At 45.3% G+C, this 18,932-nt stretch overlaps 2 protein-coding genes across 2 annotated transcripts in view; one reads left to right on the forward strand and one right to left on the reverse strand.

Annotated features, from left to right (window-relative positions):
- Positions 1-18,932, reverse strand: part of LOC309569259 (E3 ubiquitin-protein ligase TRIM39-like) — a gene marked incomplete at both ends in the record, with an annotated part of 435,889 nt that overhangs the window by 234,948 nt on the left and 182,009 nt on the right. The window lies entirely within an intron of this gene.
- LOC309545397 (uncharacterized protein) lies at positions 12,716-17,645 on the forward strand (the record flags this gene model as incomplete). Its single annotated transcript, XM_082244579.1, has 8 exons — positions 12,716-12,766; positions 13,223-13,696; positions 13,895-13,937; positions 14,798-14,913; positions 15,008-15,049; positions 15,291-15,356; positions 15,725-15,813; positions 17,642-17,645. The coding sequence occupies 8 exons, from the start codon at positions 12,716-12,718 to the stop codon at positions 17,643-17,645; spliced, it is 885 nt and encodes a 294-aa protein (XP_082100705.1).

Raw genomic sequence — 18,932 nt, forward strand, 5'->3', positions numbered from 1 at the left:
GGTATGGAGACCAAGTACAATCAGATCTGCAAATTCCTCTGTTTTGGGGAATACCCATCTGAGTATAAGTCACAGAAGCAGACCTTCAGGCAGAGCACTGCTAAATTTACTTTGCAGCGTGAGTATCAGAAATACATTCAATCTTAGTTGTTTGTAATGAATGTAGCTCTTAATTTTTCATTTTCCTGACAGACTCCATGGCAGCATACGTTTGGGTAGGCTCCGCCTCCTCTCTTACCTCATAGGACCCCACTCCCATAAATCTTTGCTCCCTTTCAGCATCAGTGTTCCTTTTTTGTCCTCCTCATACATATGTCTGATGTTCCTACTATCTGGTCCTGTATATCAGTGGCAGATATAGCCCTGGCTCTTAGCGGGGTATGGAGGGGGCAATGGAAGAGATCCTTAGCTGGAGCTATGTGGTTTGGCCGAGAGAGCCCTGCTGCTGCGGGTGGCCCTTTATTGCCTGAAGGCACAAGCCGGTGTTGCGTCTCCTGGACTCGGTTATGCTATCGGAGGGTGGTAAGCCCTTATATGGGACCATTTCTATTTCCTCATTTTCATGCTTATCTTCCTTTTATAGTGCCTTTTTTATCTATGCTCATGTCTAGGGTGTTTTTTATCGGTTTATCGCTCTAGTATTGCTAGTTTTGCGGCTTAAAACTTACTTGCGGTGCTTCATGGCCGCCGCCACGGTCCTTTCCACTACTTCCGGGTAGTCCGGCGCGTCTGAGCATGCGCAGTACGCGCCGAGTATTGGAATCGTCGCGCATGCGCAGTAGCGCGGTCTGACGTCACGCGCGGTTGCGCAATACGGCGCGTCGCGGTCCGGCGGTCTATTTAAACCTGCGATTAGACCGGAGCTGGTGGGAAGGTCGGTATATCGGTAGCCTCCCCCAGACTCCGGTCCTGTGGTTAAGGTAAGAAGATTCCTTCTCCTGGGGGTCTTGTTTTTGGGTAATGGGACTGATGGTTATATCCTCTTCCTATTAGGATACTTATCCCTACCTAGTTGCACCATTTGAGATTACTCGAGCTATGGACTCTTCGCCACCCCCTAGTGGCCAGCCTGCTCTTTCTAGGTATGTGCTGGTTTTGACAGTTTTAATGCACTGTGTCTCTTTCATCTTTTCTTATGGCTTGCTGTATGTGTCTGTCTCAGCTCTCTTAGGTCTGATCAACAGCCCCGCACACGCAGCGAAGACAGTCATTCAAATACGCAGCACCGGCGCTCCTCATCTAAATCTAAGCGCAGCTCCTCCCATGGCAGGGGACGTGAGGGCCAGTCTTCCTCGCACCATGGCAGCTCAGAACGCCCGCAGGGGAGAAAATACTGGGGTTGCCGTACCCTAATACCAGATGGTTCCTCCTTGTGAAAACCCTGTTATACCCAAGCTACGGGTGAAAGGGAAAAAACGGACCAACATATTGAGGAGGTGGTGCGTAGAGTTTTAAAGGACTCTCTTGCTGAGTTGCATAAGCCAAGCACTTCTGCAGGTCCGTCACGCTCTCCTGACAGAGTTTTGTCGGTTCAGGATCCGTTTGAGTCTTCCCAACCCAGCCATCCATCTATTCTCTCGTCAAGAGTCCGATTCCGATGACTCCGGTACTGGATTTGAGTTTGCCCTCGTGTCTCCGTTAGTTAAAGCGGTAAGAGAGGCCCTTGATTGGGAGGATCCTGCTGTCTCTTCTCCTAAGCAGAAGAAATATTTCAAGCAATTATGCAAAGAGCGCTTGAATTTCCCATTTCTAGAGGAACTGGGAGACATAATGTCTGAAGAATGGAGCAAAGTGGAAAGGAAAAATTCCATGACCACTAAAGTAGCGAAGCTCTATCCTTTGAAACAGGAAAAGGTGAAATATTTGGAGTCGTCTCCTAGTGTGGATGCCGCAGTGATGCGTCTGGCGAAACACGTCACTCTCCCGACGCAGGATACAGCATCATTTAGAGATCCTTTGGATCGGAGGATTGACGATGATCTTAAGCGAGCATACCTATCAGCCGGCATGGCCTGTAAGCCAGCAATGGCGTTGGCTACAATTTCCAAGGCCATGGAGGTTTGGGTTAATGCCCTCGAAGATACTCTTGGAGGAGTTTCGGAGGAAGTGCTCCAAAGTTCTCCTATCCAGGAGCTGAAGATGGTTGCGGGCTTCTTGGGGGAGGCTTCCTTGGACACCATTCGCCTCTTGGCCCGGGTTATGCTGGCCTCCGTTACGGCCAAACGTGCCCTTTGGCTTCGGCCTTGGGTTGCCGATGCTGCCTCTAAACAGGCTTGGTGTAGGATTCCCTTTGAGGGTTCTTCCCTCTTTGGGAATAAACTAGATGCAGCCATAACCCGGGCCACGGGCGGAAAATCTGGGTTCCTTCCTCAGGACAAACGCCCAAACGCTCAGAAGCGCTCTTTCCCAAGGAGACAAAATGCTAATCGCTCTAGGGAAGCGCGCAGCTACAGACCAGGGAAATCCTACGGAAGAAGCTGGAAGTCAAGACAGTTCTCCTTTCAGAAAGGTCCCAAGGGCCCTTCGTCAGGTGACCAGGAGGCCACCAAATCCTTTTGAGGTTGGACCCGTCCAGTCTGTTCCGGTAGGGGCCAGGTTGCTCCAATTTCGGGACGTCTGGGCGGCCTCGATCCAGGATCCCTGGGTTCTAAATGTTGTGTCCCGAGGGCACTCTTGGGCGTTCAACAACGTTCCCAAGCCCAGGTTCATTGCAACTTCCCTTCCTCCTACAGCAGAAAAGAAGAAGGTTCTTCTCAGTTATGTGGATACCCTACTGGATCAACGAGCGGTAGTACTAGTTCCCGAAGAGGAAAGGGGTCAGGGAGTATATTCACCTCTCTTCCTCGTCCAGAAAAAGAACAGCACATGGCGCCCGGTAATAGATCTCACTTATCTAAACAGATCTATCCGTCGAGAGAGATTCAAGATGGAGTCCCTAATTACAATACAACATTCGGTTCTCCCAGGAGATTGGTTGGCATCAATAGACCTAAAAGATGCGTACTTCCACGTTCCTGTGGCAAAAGAGTATCATCAATTCCTCTGGTTTGCTGTCAATCATGTCCACATGCAATTTACATGTCTTCCCTTTGGGCTTTCGACTTAGCCTCGCACCTTCTCCAAGACGTTGTTGGCAATCGTGGCTCTCATCAGAACCAGAGGTATCAGATTACATCATTACCTGGACGATCTCCTTCTTCTGTCCCAGGACAGGGCCCAGTTACTGATACATCTGGAACAGGTGATCCTTACTCTTCGGGAGTTCGGGTGGATTCTCAATTTGGAGAAGAGCCACCTGGTGCCCATGCAGTCCCTGGTATTTCTCGGAGCACTGTTCAACACGTTGAATTGCACCATATCTCTACCAGAAGAGAAAATTCCAGTAGTCCAGAGCAGAGTGGCTCTCGCTCTCGCTGCCTCCCATCTCACTGCTCGTCAGTGTCTAAAGGTGGTAGGGACTCTAGTGGCTACCTCGCCCATGGTGAAGTGGGCTCTGTGGAGGCTGAGACCCTTTCAGAAGGGGTTTCTACACCAGTGGACCTGTCACAGATTATTTATCTAACACCATTCATGAAAGGGTGTCTTCCTTGGTGGTTACGCCGTGCGAATCTAACCAACTGCCACTCAATTGCTCCAATTTCCTGGGTGACGGTAACCTCCGACGCCAGCAGTACCGGCTGGGGAGCTCACTGCCGGTCAGAAGTGGCACAAGGCAGGTGGAACTTCTGCAATCACGGAGTGGTGTCCAACATCCTAGAGCTACGAGCCGCCTTCAAAGCCCTCCAGGCTTTTCACCATCTGACTCAAGGGGCCTCAGTGTTACTCAGGATGGACAACACCACGGCAGTGGCATACGTCAAGAGGCAGGGTGGAACCCACAGCATGACTCTACTCCAGGAAACAGATCCAATTATGTCTTGGGCCCAGCAACACCTGGCCAACCTCTCATCGGTCTTTGTCCCGGGGGTGCTGAATACGGAAGCAGACTTCCTGTCCAGATTTCAATTGGACAACAACGAGTGGTCCCTCCATCAGGAGGTGTTCAATTGGGTTCTGTCTCTGGGAGTCTCACCGGAGGTGGATCTCTTTGCGAGTCCACACAACAAAAAACTTTGGAAGTATTATACGAGGTTCAGGGATCCTCGAGCCTTCGGAGTGGATGCCCTCACGGACAGATGGAACTTCCAGGTTGCCTATGCCTTTCCACCGGTGCCTATAGTACTCCAATTCCTTCGGAGACTGAAGATGGAGGAAGTAGAGGTCATAGCGATAATTCCCTTCTGGCCCAACAGGCCTTGGTTTCCTCTGCTGTCCCTTCTCAGCTTCAGGGATCCGATCCCTCTGCCTCTCAGGCCAGACCTTCTATCGCAGGGGCCTACTCTGCATCCATGCCCTGCGCGTCTACACCTCAAGGTCTGGTTCTTGAGAGGGAGAGGCTGGAGGCCCTCGGATGTCCAGAAGAAGTGATTCCCACTCTTATGAGCTCAAGAAGGGCTAGCACCAACAGAGTGTATGAGAGAATCTGGGCAAGCATTTGAGTCATCAATCCCAGGGTTTGGGTCCAGCAGGTGCGCCTACCATTCAACAAATCTTGAGTTTCCTGCAGTCTGGTAGATCTGTCCCTCTCGGTTAGTTCTCTCCGGGTGCAAGTTTCTGCCATCTCAGCTTTCACCGGAATTCAGTGGGCAAGACATCAACTGATCCAACAGTTTTTTAAGGGCGCAGTCAGGCTCAGGCCTCAGAGAAAACCTAGATTCCCGAAATGGGATCTTCCGTTGGTCCTGGACTTCTTCAAAAGAGGTTGCTTCCATGTCCATCAGGGAGCTTACGTTGAAGACGGTATTTCTAGTGGCTATCACCTCTGCTAAGAGGGTCTCGGAGATACACAATTTGGGCTGCAAAGAGCCTTTTCTGACCTTCTTTCAGGACAGAGTGGTCCTAATCCCTATGTTGGGGTCAAACCCTAAAGTAACATCTGTCTTCCACGAAAATTCTGAGATAGTTCTGCCCACCTTCAGAACAAATGAAGAATCCTTAGTCCATCCTTTAAATGTGGGTGACACTCTGAGTCAATACTTAGAAGCCACATCCTCCTTCCGTCAATCGGATTTCCTGTTTGTTCTTCTCCATGGGAATAAGAAAGGAATGCGTGCTTCTTCAAGAGCGGTGGCTGCATGGATTGTCCAGGCTATACAATGGGCATATAGAGCAAAAGGCTTGGCTCCTCCCAGTGGCGTAGCGTGGGGGGTGCAGGGGGGGCCGACCGCACCGGGTGCAACATCTGGGGGGGCGCATTCCTGCAGTGTTACTCTGTCTGTCTGACTCTGACATACACAGTTCACTGTCTGCAGCTGCCTCCATCTTTAGGCTGGGAGATGTCCAGCGCGGCCGCTCTATGGCTGAAAATGGCGGGTCGGGGCAGGGCTGGACTGTGCCTCACCTGTCCATTGGTGTAGGGTGGGGTGGCGTTGCAAGCCAAGCCCCACCTATGCTGCCTCTCCTCACTGCTCAGTCAGTTTAGCAGCGAGTGAGTCAGCAGCCTGGCGCTGTCACAGAGTGGGTTTTTTTTTTTTTTTTTAATCACCTGATTAGAGACAGAGGCTCTAATAGGCTTCAAAAAAGGGTGGACACGGGGCGCAGAGCACATGGTTCATTGTCACACGGATCCTCCTCCTGGCCAATCAGGAAGCGGGTCCGAGACCCGCTTCCTGATTGGCCAAAAGGCGAACGCATGCCATTGGCCGAGGAGGAGGCGGTAGGACTCGAGGAGACGCGGGGAACTGAGGAGAAGCCGCCGCTGCAGGTAAGTCTCTCTGCATTGAAGGGGGCACGCTGGTCTGTCTGCATTGAAAGGGGGCACGCTGGTCTCTCTGCATTGAAGGGGGGCACGCTGGTCACTCTGCATTGAAAGGGGGCACGCTGGTCACTCTGCATTGAAAGGGGGCACGCTGGTCACTCTGCATTGAAAGGGGCCTTCTGCATTGAAAGGGGGCACGCTGGTCATTCTGCATTGAAAGGGGGCACGCTGGTCATTCTGCATTGAAAGGGGGCACGCTGGTCTCTCTGCATTGAAAGGGGCACGCTGGTCATTCTGCATTGAAAGGGGCCTTCTGCATTGAAAGGGGGCACGCTGGTCTCTCTGCATTGAAAGGGGCACGCTGGTCTCTCTGCATTGAAAGGGGCACGCTGGTCTCTCTGCATTGAAAGGGGGCACGCTGGTCTCTCTGCATTGAAAGGGGCACGCTGGTCATTCTGCATTGAAAGGGGCCTTCTGCATTGAAAGGGGGCACGCTGGTCTCTCTGCATTGAAAGGGGGCACGCTGGTCTCTCTGCATTGAAAGGGGGCACGCTGGTCTCTCTGCATTGAAAGGGGGCACGCTGGTCTCTCTGCATTGAATGGGGGCACGCTTGTCATTCTGCATTGAAAGGGGCACGCTGGTCCCTCTGCATTGAAAGGGGGCACGCTGGTCTCTCTGCATTGCATGGGGGCACGCTGGTCTCTCTGCATTGCATGGGGGCACGCTGGTCTCTCTGCATTGAAAGGGGGCACGCTGGTCATTCTGCATTAAAAGGGGGCACGCTGGTCTCTCTGCATTGAAAGGGGGCACGCTGGTCATTCTGCATTGAAAGAGGGCACGCTGGTCATTCTGCATTGAAAGGGGCCTTCTGCATTGAAAGGGGGCACGCTGGTCATTCTGCATTGAAAGGGGGCACGCTGGTCTCTTTGCATTGAATGGGGGCACGCTGGTCTCTCTGCATTGAATGGGGGCACGCTGGTCTCTCTGCATTGAATGGGGGCACGCTGGTCCCTCTGCATTGAAAGGGGGCACGCTGGTCCCTCTGCATTGAAAGGGGGCACGCTGGTCTCTCTGCATTGCATGGGGGCACGCTGGTCTCTCTGCATTGAAAGGGGGCACGCTGGTCATTCTGCATTGAAAGGGGGCACGCTGGTCTCTCTGCATTGTCTGGTCTCTCTGCATTGAAAGGGGGCACGCTGGTCATTCTGCATTGAAAGGGGGCACGCTGGTCTCTCTGCATTGAAAGGGGGCACGCTGGTCATTCTGCATTGAAAGAGGGCACGCTGGTCATTCTGCATTGAAAGGGGCCTTCTGCATTGAAAGGGGGCACGCTGGTCATTCTGCATTGAAAGGGGGCACGCTGGTCTCTTTGCATTGAATGGGGGCACGCTGGTCTCTCTGCATTGAATGGGGGCACGCTGGTCTCTGCATTGAAAGAAGGCATGCTGGTCTCTGCATTGAAAGGGGGCACGCTGGTCATTCAAACTTGTATTTAGATGCATTTTACGTTAATTACATCAGTATTTTCATAACAAACAATACATGTGCTTAGGGGGTAAGGGTTTCTTTAACTAATCTAGTGCAAGAGACTCGAGTGCTAAAATCCCGCGGGGTAGGGGGCGCAAATTACTTGCCTTGCCCCGGGTGCTGACAACCCACGCTACGCCACTGTACTTGGCTAAATGTTTCCAATCACTAGAATGCAATATGTAAAATATTTTAATGTTTTTGAGCTACAGAAAAGAGTCAATGTAATTCAGGCTGATACTATATTTATGAAAACCTTTTTTGCATATCTTTGATCAACATGATCACACGCAATTACCAGTTAAAGTAATGCAGTGCTGAAGAGCAAAAAGTGGCTTGGTCATGAATGGGGGTAAAAACTTCTGGATCTTAAGTGGCTAAGCTTTCATAGCAACTAATATTATGAAGCAAAACACTTTAAACATTTGTGTGCATTATCTCTACTATTACCTTTCAGAAGTTACAAAAATTATTTCCAAAGACTTAATGTTTACTTAAATTCTTAAAAAAATATTTAACCGATTGATTGTTAATGCACAAAAACTTTGTAAGATTGATATCTACCTGTTTATTGATTACACCTAGACATGAATGATGATGATTGGTCAATTGAGTTCCACTTCTGCCCCAACAAAGACATATCATCCTCCTTCAATATTACTGGACATAAGGTATCATCCTGCCATTGACGTGGCAACTCCTTGAACTGAGATCCTGTGTAGTGAAATGGTATTGTAAGATATGGAGGTGAGAACTGACTCCTTTCTGATGGTTGCTTAAAGCAAGATGTGTAATTGCTGAAAGAGTCCTTAGATCTGCTAGATGAACTGGAAGTGTGACTGAAGAAGTCATTAGCTCGTGTTGGTTAGTTGGAAGGGATGCCAGTTATCTGATTCTGACCAGTTCAGGATAAATCGGTTTTCATGATTTCAGTCGATTTGCTCCTTTCACTGTAGTCAACAGCTAAGATACCTCTAAACATTCTCTGTAGACATGTGGGCAGTTTGTTCCATGATGCTGTGGGGTTGTGACAATGAGTATTGATCTGCCAGGCAACAAATCTGCTGAAAGCCATGGCCACCTTCCAGGGAAATTCTCCTGTGAACAGAAAGTAGAAGAGCACTCCAAAACTAAATACATCCAGCGTGGAGTCTACAACAAGTTCTTCCTTACCAGTGAGGTCACACACAGCCCGGGGCATGTAGGATGGACTGCCAGACTTGTATTTCATCACTGTTCCTTTGACACGAGCAAAGCCAAAGTCAGTCATTTTCACACAATGGCACTCCTGGTCAAAAACCAAAACATTTTTAAGTTTTATGTCCATATGCACCAGTCCTTTCTCTGCAATAAATTCCAGAGCATTGGAAATCTGCATGGCGCACCTCTTAGTGCTGACCAGTGGCGTAGCGTGGGGGGTGCAGGGGGGGCCGGCCGCACCGGGCGCAACATCTGGGGGGGGGGCGCATCCTGCAGTGTCACTCTGTCTGACATTATATATATTACTAACATGGTGTCAACATTGTTTGCGGCTGCCGCCATCTTTAGGCTGGGAGATAGCCGGCGGGCGCCCTATGGCTGGAAATTGCGGGTCGAGGCAGGGCGGAGCTGGACTGTGCCCATTGGCGTAGCGTTGCAAGCCAAGCCCCGCCTGTCGGCGGCGTGTTCTGCACAGCTCAGTCAGCTCAGTGAATCAGCAGCCTTCTTTTCACTTAGCCGCCCGGCGCAGTCACAGGAATCATTCATCTCTATCTTTCCAGTTGTGGCCATCACAGCGTGAAAAGGTCTGAACAGAGAGTTGTGAGAGGTAAGGTCAGACCATGAGAGATGTTTTTCTGGACTGACAGACACACAAGGCATCTAGGGAGGGAAGAGGAGGAGGGGGGAGCAGCCTTGACTGGAGAGCATTGACTGCAGTAAAGTGAAAGTGGAACTGTAGGGGAGGTCAGTGTAGGTGTCAGTGGGGGGTGGGTCAGTGAAGGGGGGTCAGTGTAGGTGTCAATGTGGGGGGGGTCAGTGTAGGTGTCAGTGAAGGGGTCAGTGTAGGGGGGGTTCAGTCTAGGGGGGTTAGTGAAGGAGGGGCAGGGAAGAAGGGGGGCCAGTGTAGGTGTCAGTAAAGGGGTCAGTGTGTGGTGGTGGGGGGGGGGGGTCAGTGTAGGGGTGTAAGTGTAGGGGGCAGTGAAGGTGTCAGGTAGGTCAGTGTAGGAATCAGGAATGTCAGTGTAGGTGTCAGTGAAGAAGGGTCAGTGAAGGGGGGCCAGTGTATGTGTCAGTGAAGGGGTCAGTGTAGGGGGGGTTCAGTCTAGGGGGGTTAGTGAAGGAGGGGCAGGGAAGAAGGGGGGCCAGTGTAGGTGTCACTGTAGGTGTCAGTAAAGGGGTCAGTGTGTGGTGGGGGGTCAGTGTAGGGGTGTAAGTGTAGGGGTCAGTGAAGGTGTCAGTGTAGGAATCAGGAATGTCAGTGTAGGGGGTCAGTATAGTAATAAGGTAGGTCAGTTTAGTGATCAGGGTTGGTTAGTGCAGGAATAAGGTAGGTCTGTGTAGTGGTCAGGTAGGTCTGTGTAGGTGTCAGTATAGTAATCAGGTAGGTTAGTGTAGGAATCAGGTAAGTCTCTGTTGTGGTCAGATAGGTCTCTGTAGGTGTCAGTATAGTGATCAGGTAGGTTAGTGCAGGAAACAGATAGGTCAGTGTAATTGTCAGGTAGGTCTGTGTAGTGATCAGGTTGGTTAGTACAGGAATAAGGTAGGTCAGTGTAGGAATAAGATAGGTCAGTGTAGGTGTCTGTGTAGTGGTCAGGGAGGTCTGTGTAGGTGTCAGTATAGTAATCAGGTAGGTCAGTATAGGAATAAGGTAGGTCTCTGTAGTGGTCAGCTAGGTCAGTGTAGTGGTCTGTGTAGATTTGTGTAGGGCGCGCAAATTACTTACCTTGCCCCGGGCGCTGACAACCCACGCTACGCCACTGGCTCCTCCAGAGGCGATTGCGGCGCATTCTACCAGAAGCATTGCTACATCCTGGGCAGTGTCTAAACACGTCGCGCCTGATGTGATCTGCAAAGCAGCCGCTTGGTCATCTGTGAATACCTTCCTTACACATTACTGTGTTGAACCTGCTGCCTTATCTTCAGTTAACTTTGGCGTTCAAGTTTTGTCAGTTGACAGTGCCAATTAAAGTTTCTTTGCTCAGCATCTTCCCACCCGGGAGTGTATAGCGAGTTATTTCCCGAACGTATGCTGCCATGGAGTCTGTCAGGAAAACTGAAAATTAATATCAAATACTTACCGTAATTTTCCTTTCCTGATGGACTCCATGGCAGCAGGAGTCCCCTCCCAATTCCTGAGTAGGCTAGTTACAGAACACTGATGCTGAAAGGGAGCAAAGATTTATGGGAGTGGGGTCCTATAAGGTAGGAGAGGAGGCGGAGCCTACCCAAACGTATGCTGCCATGGAGTCCATCAGGAAAGGAAAATTACGGTAAGTATTTGATATCAATTTTCCGTTTTTATTACAGAAGGAGAGCTCTTTGTTGGAGGAAGAAGAGTTATGAAAAACGAGGAAGAAGCAAGGAGGATCTTCGTTGAATTTCATGCATCGCCCATTGGAGGACATACAGGCATCAATAGAACACGATCGGCCATCTCCTCGAGATTATTCTGGCATGTAATGTCCTTGGATATTGAAAAATGGGTACACATTAATTTATCTTTGTGTTTGGCAGTATTTATAAAAGCTGTACACAGGTTAACAACTAATTTCCTATAGATCCAGGAATGTGATGAATGCCAGAAGTACTGTGCTGTTACACAGTTAATATTCTCATTATTGTAGATGCAATTTACATAGTATATTCTGTGATTTATTTACCATGTATTTTTCTATGGGAAGGTATTTGCTGCCACCTTCTGGCCTTTTTTGGTAATGCTCTTGTTCCTCCTGTGAGCATGATACATCATTTCCTTGTATGTAAACTCCACCCCCTGCTCTTGCTGTATTTCCTGTGTCATGGCTGCTTGCATTTGCCTCATGTAACAGGGACTCTTGTATTCCACATGCTAAGCTAAGGAAAGCATCATCTTTTGACCGCATAATACTGAAATCCATTCATTCTGCTGTATTCCTGTTGTGTGATGTTCAGAATAAACCAGCTTTTGGATGAAACCAGTATTGGTGAGTTCAGCTATCTGAGGAGGATTGTCCGCAGTGACCGTATCTGCTTATACAGGCCAGGCACAGAGGTCTCACAAGGGTTAGATCACTATCACAACAATCCGAGTCAGAATAAGTATGGAAAGCCAATATCTGCTCCACAGCCATTACAGTGTATTAAGGTAAATATCTACTATACATACCAAAAATATGAAAAGATTTGTTTCAGAAAAATTCAAAATATATTTGTTTCATCAAAATAGGTATCTGCTGTCTGGGAGCTTGTCGGAATTGACCTAACAGGTCCTTTACCAAAGACAGTGGGTGGCTTTCAGTACATTTTCACAGCAACAGATTATTTTTCAAAGTGGGTGGAGGCGTTTCCACTGAGAACAAAATGTGCTGCTGAGGTGGGACGCCATATTTGCTCCATGGTCTATCGACATGGTTGTCCCAAGCAAATTCTTTCAGACCAGGGTAAAGAATTCATCAATCAAGTATGTGTACTTTACATTTACTAGTGTTTGTAATAGTTATTTTGTAATATGTTGCTTTATTAAAATTATATATTCCTAACTTTTTTACCCAGCTCAACGAGCACATGTGTAGTCTTCTTGGAATTGAACGAAGCGTGACAGCGGCATATCACCCACAGACCAACGGCCTGGATGAAAAGACAAATCATAACATCAAAAGGCAAGTTTTATTCAAGTTTGGTTTTTATTTCTGCTTTTAGTTGAACTTAGCTCCACAGGTTCACTTAAAAAACACTATCTTGTCAGGAATACAAACCTCTTCCTGTCTTCATGACACTATAGTGTTAAAGGAATATTTTAGGTTCCAGGCCCCTTCGTGTCTCCTCTCGGATGTACACATCCATGCACCGTCTCCTTGGCAGAGATAATGAAATCTAACCATCTCTGAAAATGCAATGCTTTCTCATATGAAAGCATTGGGAGGCTATTGAACATGCGTTGTAAAACGCAGCACTGCACAAAAACGGCATCTCCTCATGTAGTTTTTTGCAGTGCACTTGTTTCTCTTGTTGTATGCTGAGAACTATAAATTCTGCTGTACTTACAAGCGCGTAGTAAATGTGTTTATCTTGTTTTTCATTTTATTCATTGTAGAGCTCTCACTAAATTGGTCAATGAAAAACAAAATAATTGGGACGTGTATTTGGATGCAACATTATTTTCCATAAGATCGAAGGTCCAAATCATGACCACATTTTCACTGTTTCTATTGATGGGAGGGAGGGAGGCAGTTTTCCCCGCCGAGGTTCCTGTTGAACTGCCGGTGAGCTGTTGCTGTTTTTTCTGTCTCGCATACAGTTTAAATATTTTAATATTGCCATATAGTATATGTAATGATTCTTATATACAGATCTCGCCTCGTTCACCTAGCCTTATTCAACATAATTGGCACATAACATTGTTTTAACGTTGGACAGTTATTTGTTAACTATTATCTAATCCACTTTTCTGCCATAAGCATATTTAATGATGTGTGCACATGTAACTAATCAAAATATATATTGTTATCCATAAACATTGTAATCTCGAAAATTATCAGTTCTGTTTTCTGTTAATAGCTGTATGACTACAACAAAAAGGTACTTTTTATTTATCTTTATAACATTTCAAATCAGACTTTATTATCTTACTTGTTGTTTTACTTTTTTGTGTCTGTGTATACACATAAAACCTTCTTCTTCTGTTTTTTTTATTTTATTTTATATCTTTTTCTTCACAGCTTTCGAACATCATTCTTCCAGAGGAGAAAAATTATGTTTCCTTTGTCAACGAGAAGATAACATCGTTGGAGAAGATAAAGGAAACCACGGCAGAAAACATAGAAAAATCCCAGAATAAACAGAAGACGACGTATGGGAAGAAAGTGCTGAAGAAACACAAAGATGTAGTTTACAGTGTTGGCAATGAGATCCTTGTGTACAATATGAGGAAGCATGGTATAAAAGGATCAAGGCTAGAGCATGACTTCGCTGGTCCTTATACTATCAAGGAGGTGTGTGGCAAGGTGGTAAAACTGGCAAATTCTGACGGGGTTACACTTAAGAATAAGATCAGTGTCGACCACCTCAAGCTGTACAGAAGACGTGAGGAAAGCACAGCCCACAGGCAGGAAATCAGCACCTTCGTGTCCTCCGTACCAAAAAGGACCTCTGTCCTCACTTGTGCTGCACCAAAAAAGGAGAGCACTATTGAGGTACCTCCAAAATTAATACCCGAATCAATATATATGTGTGTGTGTGTGTGTGTATATATTCATTTATTTTTTTTGCATATAGCTAGCCTTGCATTACATGTAGTGTTTCTTCATCCTATTCTACCTTTTATGTAGTATGTTATTTTAAAGTAATGTTACATGAAAGTGATTCACATTAATCTTGATATTTTTTTAAAGCCGTCTGCATCTTTGATTGCCATGCAAAGCATAGAAGACAGAGGTAGCAGTTACTGGGTTCTAATATTTTTGTTTGACCCTGTTGTTCATTTGTATGGCCTTTCACTCTGACCCTGTTGGTCATTTGTTTGGCCATGCCCTGTTGGTGTGGCCTTTCACTCTGTTTGACCCTGTTGGTCATTTGTTTGGCCATGCCCTGTTGGTATGGCCTTTCACTCTGACCCTGTTGTTCATTTGTTTGGCCATGCCCTGTTGGTATGGCCTTTCACTCTGACCCTGTTGGTCATTTGTTTGGCCATGCCCTGTTGGTATGGCCTTTCACTCTGGCCCTGTTGGTATGGCCTTTCACTCTGACCCTGTTGGTCATTTGTTTGGCCATGCCCTGTTGGTATGGCCTTTCACTCTGTTTGACCCTGTTGGTCATTTGTTTGGCCATGCCCTGTTGGTATGGCGTTTCACTCTGACCCTGTTGGTCATTTGTTTGGTCATGCCCTGTTGGTATGGCCTTTTACTCTGTTGCCCTTTCTGGCACTTTTTATTTATTTATTTTTTTAATGTAGTTGTCACTGTTTGGCATTATATTTTATACATTTCTTGTTATCATTAACCATACCAGTTTGGGATTATGCCTAAGAACCTATACAGGTTGAGTTATTCCCCTTGTCAGAAATCCCTCTTAACATAAGAGAATTGCATTTTGGAAGATTGGCGCATATATAAAGCGTTTTCTTGCAAATTGGATGTTATATTTGCATGATGCTTTATTTTGCCATAAGTTGTATTTTTAAAAACCTAATTTGAAGGTAAGGCATACTCAACCTGTATAAGCTTTGGCTCCCAAATGTTCATTCCATACCTGGAGTTAAATTTTCTTTGTTTTTTTTTTGTATTTTTTTATTTTAGTTAAAATCCTGTGGGAAGCTGAAGATGACGGCTCTGTGGAAGCAGTTGTAGGTCCATACAAGTTGTATGTTTCGTCCTTCCGCACGCTGCATGGCAATAATTGGCTGGTTGATGAGGTAATAAGATACATTGTTAATAAGTAAAGCGAAAATCCAAAAAAAAAAAAAAATGAATATCTATTTAATACATCTTTTTTTTTTTTAAATGCAGGTGATTGATGCATACATTCATCATCTAATTGTGAAGCATCAGGCAAGTGTGAATTGCGTTCATTCTTGTGTTCTGTTTGTTGCGTTATTATTTTGCATTATAACTTTTAATCTATTGAAACAGGAACCAGTTTGATGCTGTCCTGTCATCTGTGTTATTTTACGGTGAAATAGAAACGCTTGGAAGGGTTAGTGACTTTGTACTTAATGTATTATATATATACATATATATAGCATGTATAACTGGAATTTTAACAAATTTGCCTTTCCACCTTTTTCTTTAGATGCAGTTTCTAGTTGAAGATATCTGGCTATGCCCTGTGAACGTTGGAGCTCACTGGATTTTATTGGTATTTATTATTGAACAAATTAAATTTCACTTTCTGTCCTTAAGTTGTCATGCACTATTATTTTCTATGTAATTATTATAGATATGTTACTACTACCCTATGACACCACAATGCTCATGTTCTCTATATAGGGTTCTCCAAAAGTATGTATACTGTTGAATCACTAACTGCTGCAGAGTCCACTTTATATTTGTGCTCCACTATTCTTTCCAAATGCCACACTGATATGTAAATGCATAACATTTAAATGACACTTTCTTCTGCTGTGAAGTTCATTCATTTCACTCTGTCTACTTTTGGTTCACCTGGTATATTAAAAATATCAATTTGATCAACAAACTTGTGTCATTTCCTGATATATTTTTCAGGTTGTCATCATGTCAAAGAAGGTCATGGTATTGATGGATCTCATGGGAAATGAAATCCGCTATGTTTCAAAAGTGCAACGGAACTGGAAGTAAGTGCGCCTCTGTAAACCATTTTAACTTGCTACAAGCTTCAATTAAAAAGTTATTCCAATTTTTTTTTATTGTTTTATTTATTTTTTAACCACTTTACCTCCGCCCACAGTAATATTACTGCGGCAGAGTGGCTCGTTATCGTCTGACGACGTAGTACTACGTCGTCAGACACTCCCCTCTCTCGGCGGCGCGCGCGCGCGGCCGGAGGCTCGCTCCAGCTGTTTTCAGTAACAGCGGGAGTCGGGCCAGGGGAGGAGAGGCGGCGATCGCTGCCGCTCTACCCTGATCGTTGGGGATCTAGTGTGGAGAACCGCCTGCTTGTGTAAACACAAGCGGGCGGATCTCCTTAAGTGACAGGCAGGGTTAGATTGCAGGGTTCAGCATAGCTGAACATGCGATCTGTCCATGACTCACTCAGTCACCTCCCCCCACACACGTCAGTAAGCACCAGGCATACATTAACCCCTCCTTCTCCAATAAAATTAGCCCCTTCCCTGCCAGTGTCATTTTTACAGTAACAGTGCATATATATAGCACTGATTACTGCAGTAATGTCACTGGTACCCCCAAAAGTGTCAAAAATGTCAGTCAAGGGTCCGATCTGTCCGCCACAATGTCGCAGTCCCGCAAAAAAAAAATCGCAGATCACCGCCATTACGCGTTAAAAAAAAACACCAAAAATGACAGAAATCTTTCCCTTTGTTAGTAAACGCAATAACTTTTGCGCAAACCAATCAAAATACACTTATTGTGATTTTTTTTACCAAACATGGGTAGCAGAAAACAAATTGGCCAAAAATGTAAAAAAAAATTGGTTTTTACATCTTTTTTGGGGGGAATTTCATATAAAAAAAATGTTAAAAATATTGTTATTTTTTCAAAATAAACGCTCTTTTTTTGTTTATAGCACAAAAAGTAAAAAATCGCACAGGTGATCAAATGTCATGGCTGCTTGCATTTGCCTCATGTAACAGGGACTCTTGTATTCCACATGCTAAGCTAAGGAAAGCATCATCTTTTGACCGCATAATACTGAAATCCATTCATTCTGCTGTATTCCTGTTGTGTGATGTTCAGAATAAACCAGCTTTTGGATGAAACCAGTATTGGTGAGTTCAGCTATCTGAGGAGGATTGTCCGCAGTGACCGTATCTGCTTATACAGGCCAGGCACAGAGGTCTCACAAGGGTTAGATCACTATCACAACAATCCGAGTCAGAATAAGTATGGAAAGCCAATATCTGCTCCACAGCCATTACAGTGTATTAAGGTAAATATCTACTATACATACCAAAAATATGAAAAGATTTGTTTCAGAAAAATTCAAAATATATTTGTTTCATCAAAATAGGTATCTGCTGTCTGGGAGCTTGTCGGAATTGACCTAACAGGTCCTTTACCAAAGACAGTGGGTGGCTTTCAGTACATTTTCACAGCAACAGATTATTTTTCAAAGTGGGTGGAGGCGTTTCCACTGAGAACAAAATGTGCTGCTGAGGTGGGACGCCATATTTGCTCCATGGTCTATCGACATGGTTGTCCCAAGCAAATTCTTTCAGACCAGGGTAGAGAATTCATCAATCAAGTATGTGTACTTTACATTTACTAGTGTTTGTAATAGTTATTTTGTAATATGTTGCTTTATTAAAATTATATATTCCTAACTTTTTTACCCAGCTCAACGAGCACATGTGTAGTCTTCTTGGAATTGAACGAAGCGTGACAGCGGCATATCGCCCACAGACCAACGGCCTGGATGAAAAGACAAATCATAACATCAAAAGGCAAGTTTTATTCAAGTTTGGTTTTTATTTCTGCTTTTAGTTGAACTTAGCTCCACAGGTTCACTTAAAAAACACTATCTTGTCAGGAATACAAACCTCTTCCTGTCTTCATGACACTATAGTGTTAAAGGAATATTTTAGGTTCCAGGCCCCTTCGTGTCTCCTCTCGGATGTACACATCCATGCACCGTCTCCTTGGCAGAGATAATAAAATCTAACCATCTCTGAAAATTCAATGCTTTCTCATATGAAAGCATTGGGAGGCTATTGAACATGCGTTGTAAAACGCAGCACTGCACAAAACGGCATCCCCTCATGTTTTTTGCAGTGCACTTGTTTCTCTTGTTGTATGCTGAGAACTATAAATTTTGCTGTACTTAAGTTACAAGCGCGTAGTAAATGTGTTTATCTTGTTTTTCATTTTATTCATTGTAGAGCTCTCACTAAATTGGTCAATGAACAACAAAATAATTGGGACGTGTATTTGGATGCAACATTATTTTCCATAAGCGCCGGTTCACATACTAGCCTCCTGGTCGCCCCAAAGAAGCTCCGGGCCCTTTTTAAGTCGGAGCGACTTGTGTCGCTCCTATTAGAACGGGTCCGCAGCTTCCCTATGGGAGGCGACCTGCGGCGACCTGTGAGGCGACCAGGTCGCCTCACAGGTCGCCTTAGTGTGAACGGGGGCTAAGATCGAAGGTCCAAATCACGACCAAATTTTCACCGTTTCTATTGATGTACGGGAGGGAGGCAGTTTTCCCTGCCGAGGTTCCTGTTGAACTGCCGGTGAGCTGTTGCTGTTTTTTCTGTCTCGCATACAGTTTAAATATTTTAATATTGCCATATAGTATATGTAATGATTCTTATATACAGATCTCGCCTCGTTCGCCTAGCCTTATTCAACATAATTGGCACATAACATTGTTTTAACGTTGGACAGTTATTTGTTAACTATTATCTAATCCACTTTTCTGCCATAAGCATATTTAATGATGTGTGCACATGTAACTAATCAAAATATATATTGTTATCCATAAACATTGTAATCTTGAAAATGATCAGTTCTGTTTTCTGTTAATAGCTGTATGACTACAACAAAAGGTACTTTTTATTTATCTTTATAACATTTCAAATCAGACTTTATTATCTTACTTGTTGTTTTACTTTTTTGTGTCTGTGTATACACATAAAACCTTCTTCTGTTTTTTTTTTTATTTTATTTATTTTTTTATCTTTTTCTTCACAGCTTTCGAACATCATTCTTCCAGAGGAGAAGAATTATGTTTCCTTTGTCAACGAGAAGATAACATTGATGGAGAAGATAAAGGAAA

This window comes from Pelophylax lessonae (genome assembly GCF_965119305.1).
Source record: "Pelophylax lessonae genome assembly, chromosome: 1".
In the NCBI taxonomy this organism is placed as follows: domain Eukaryota; kingdom Metazoa; phylum Chordata; class Amphibia; order Anura; family Ranidae; genus Pelophylax; species Pelophylax lessonae.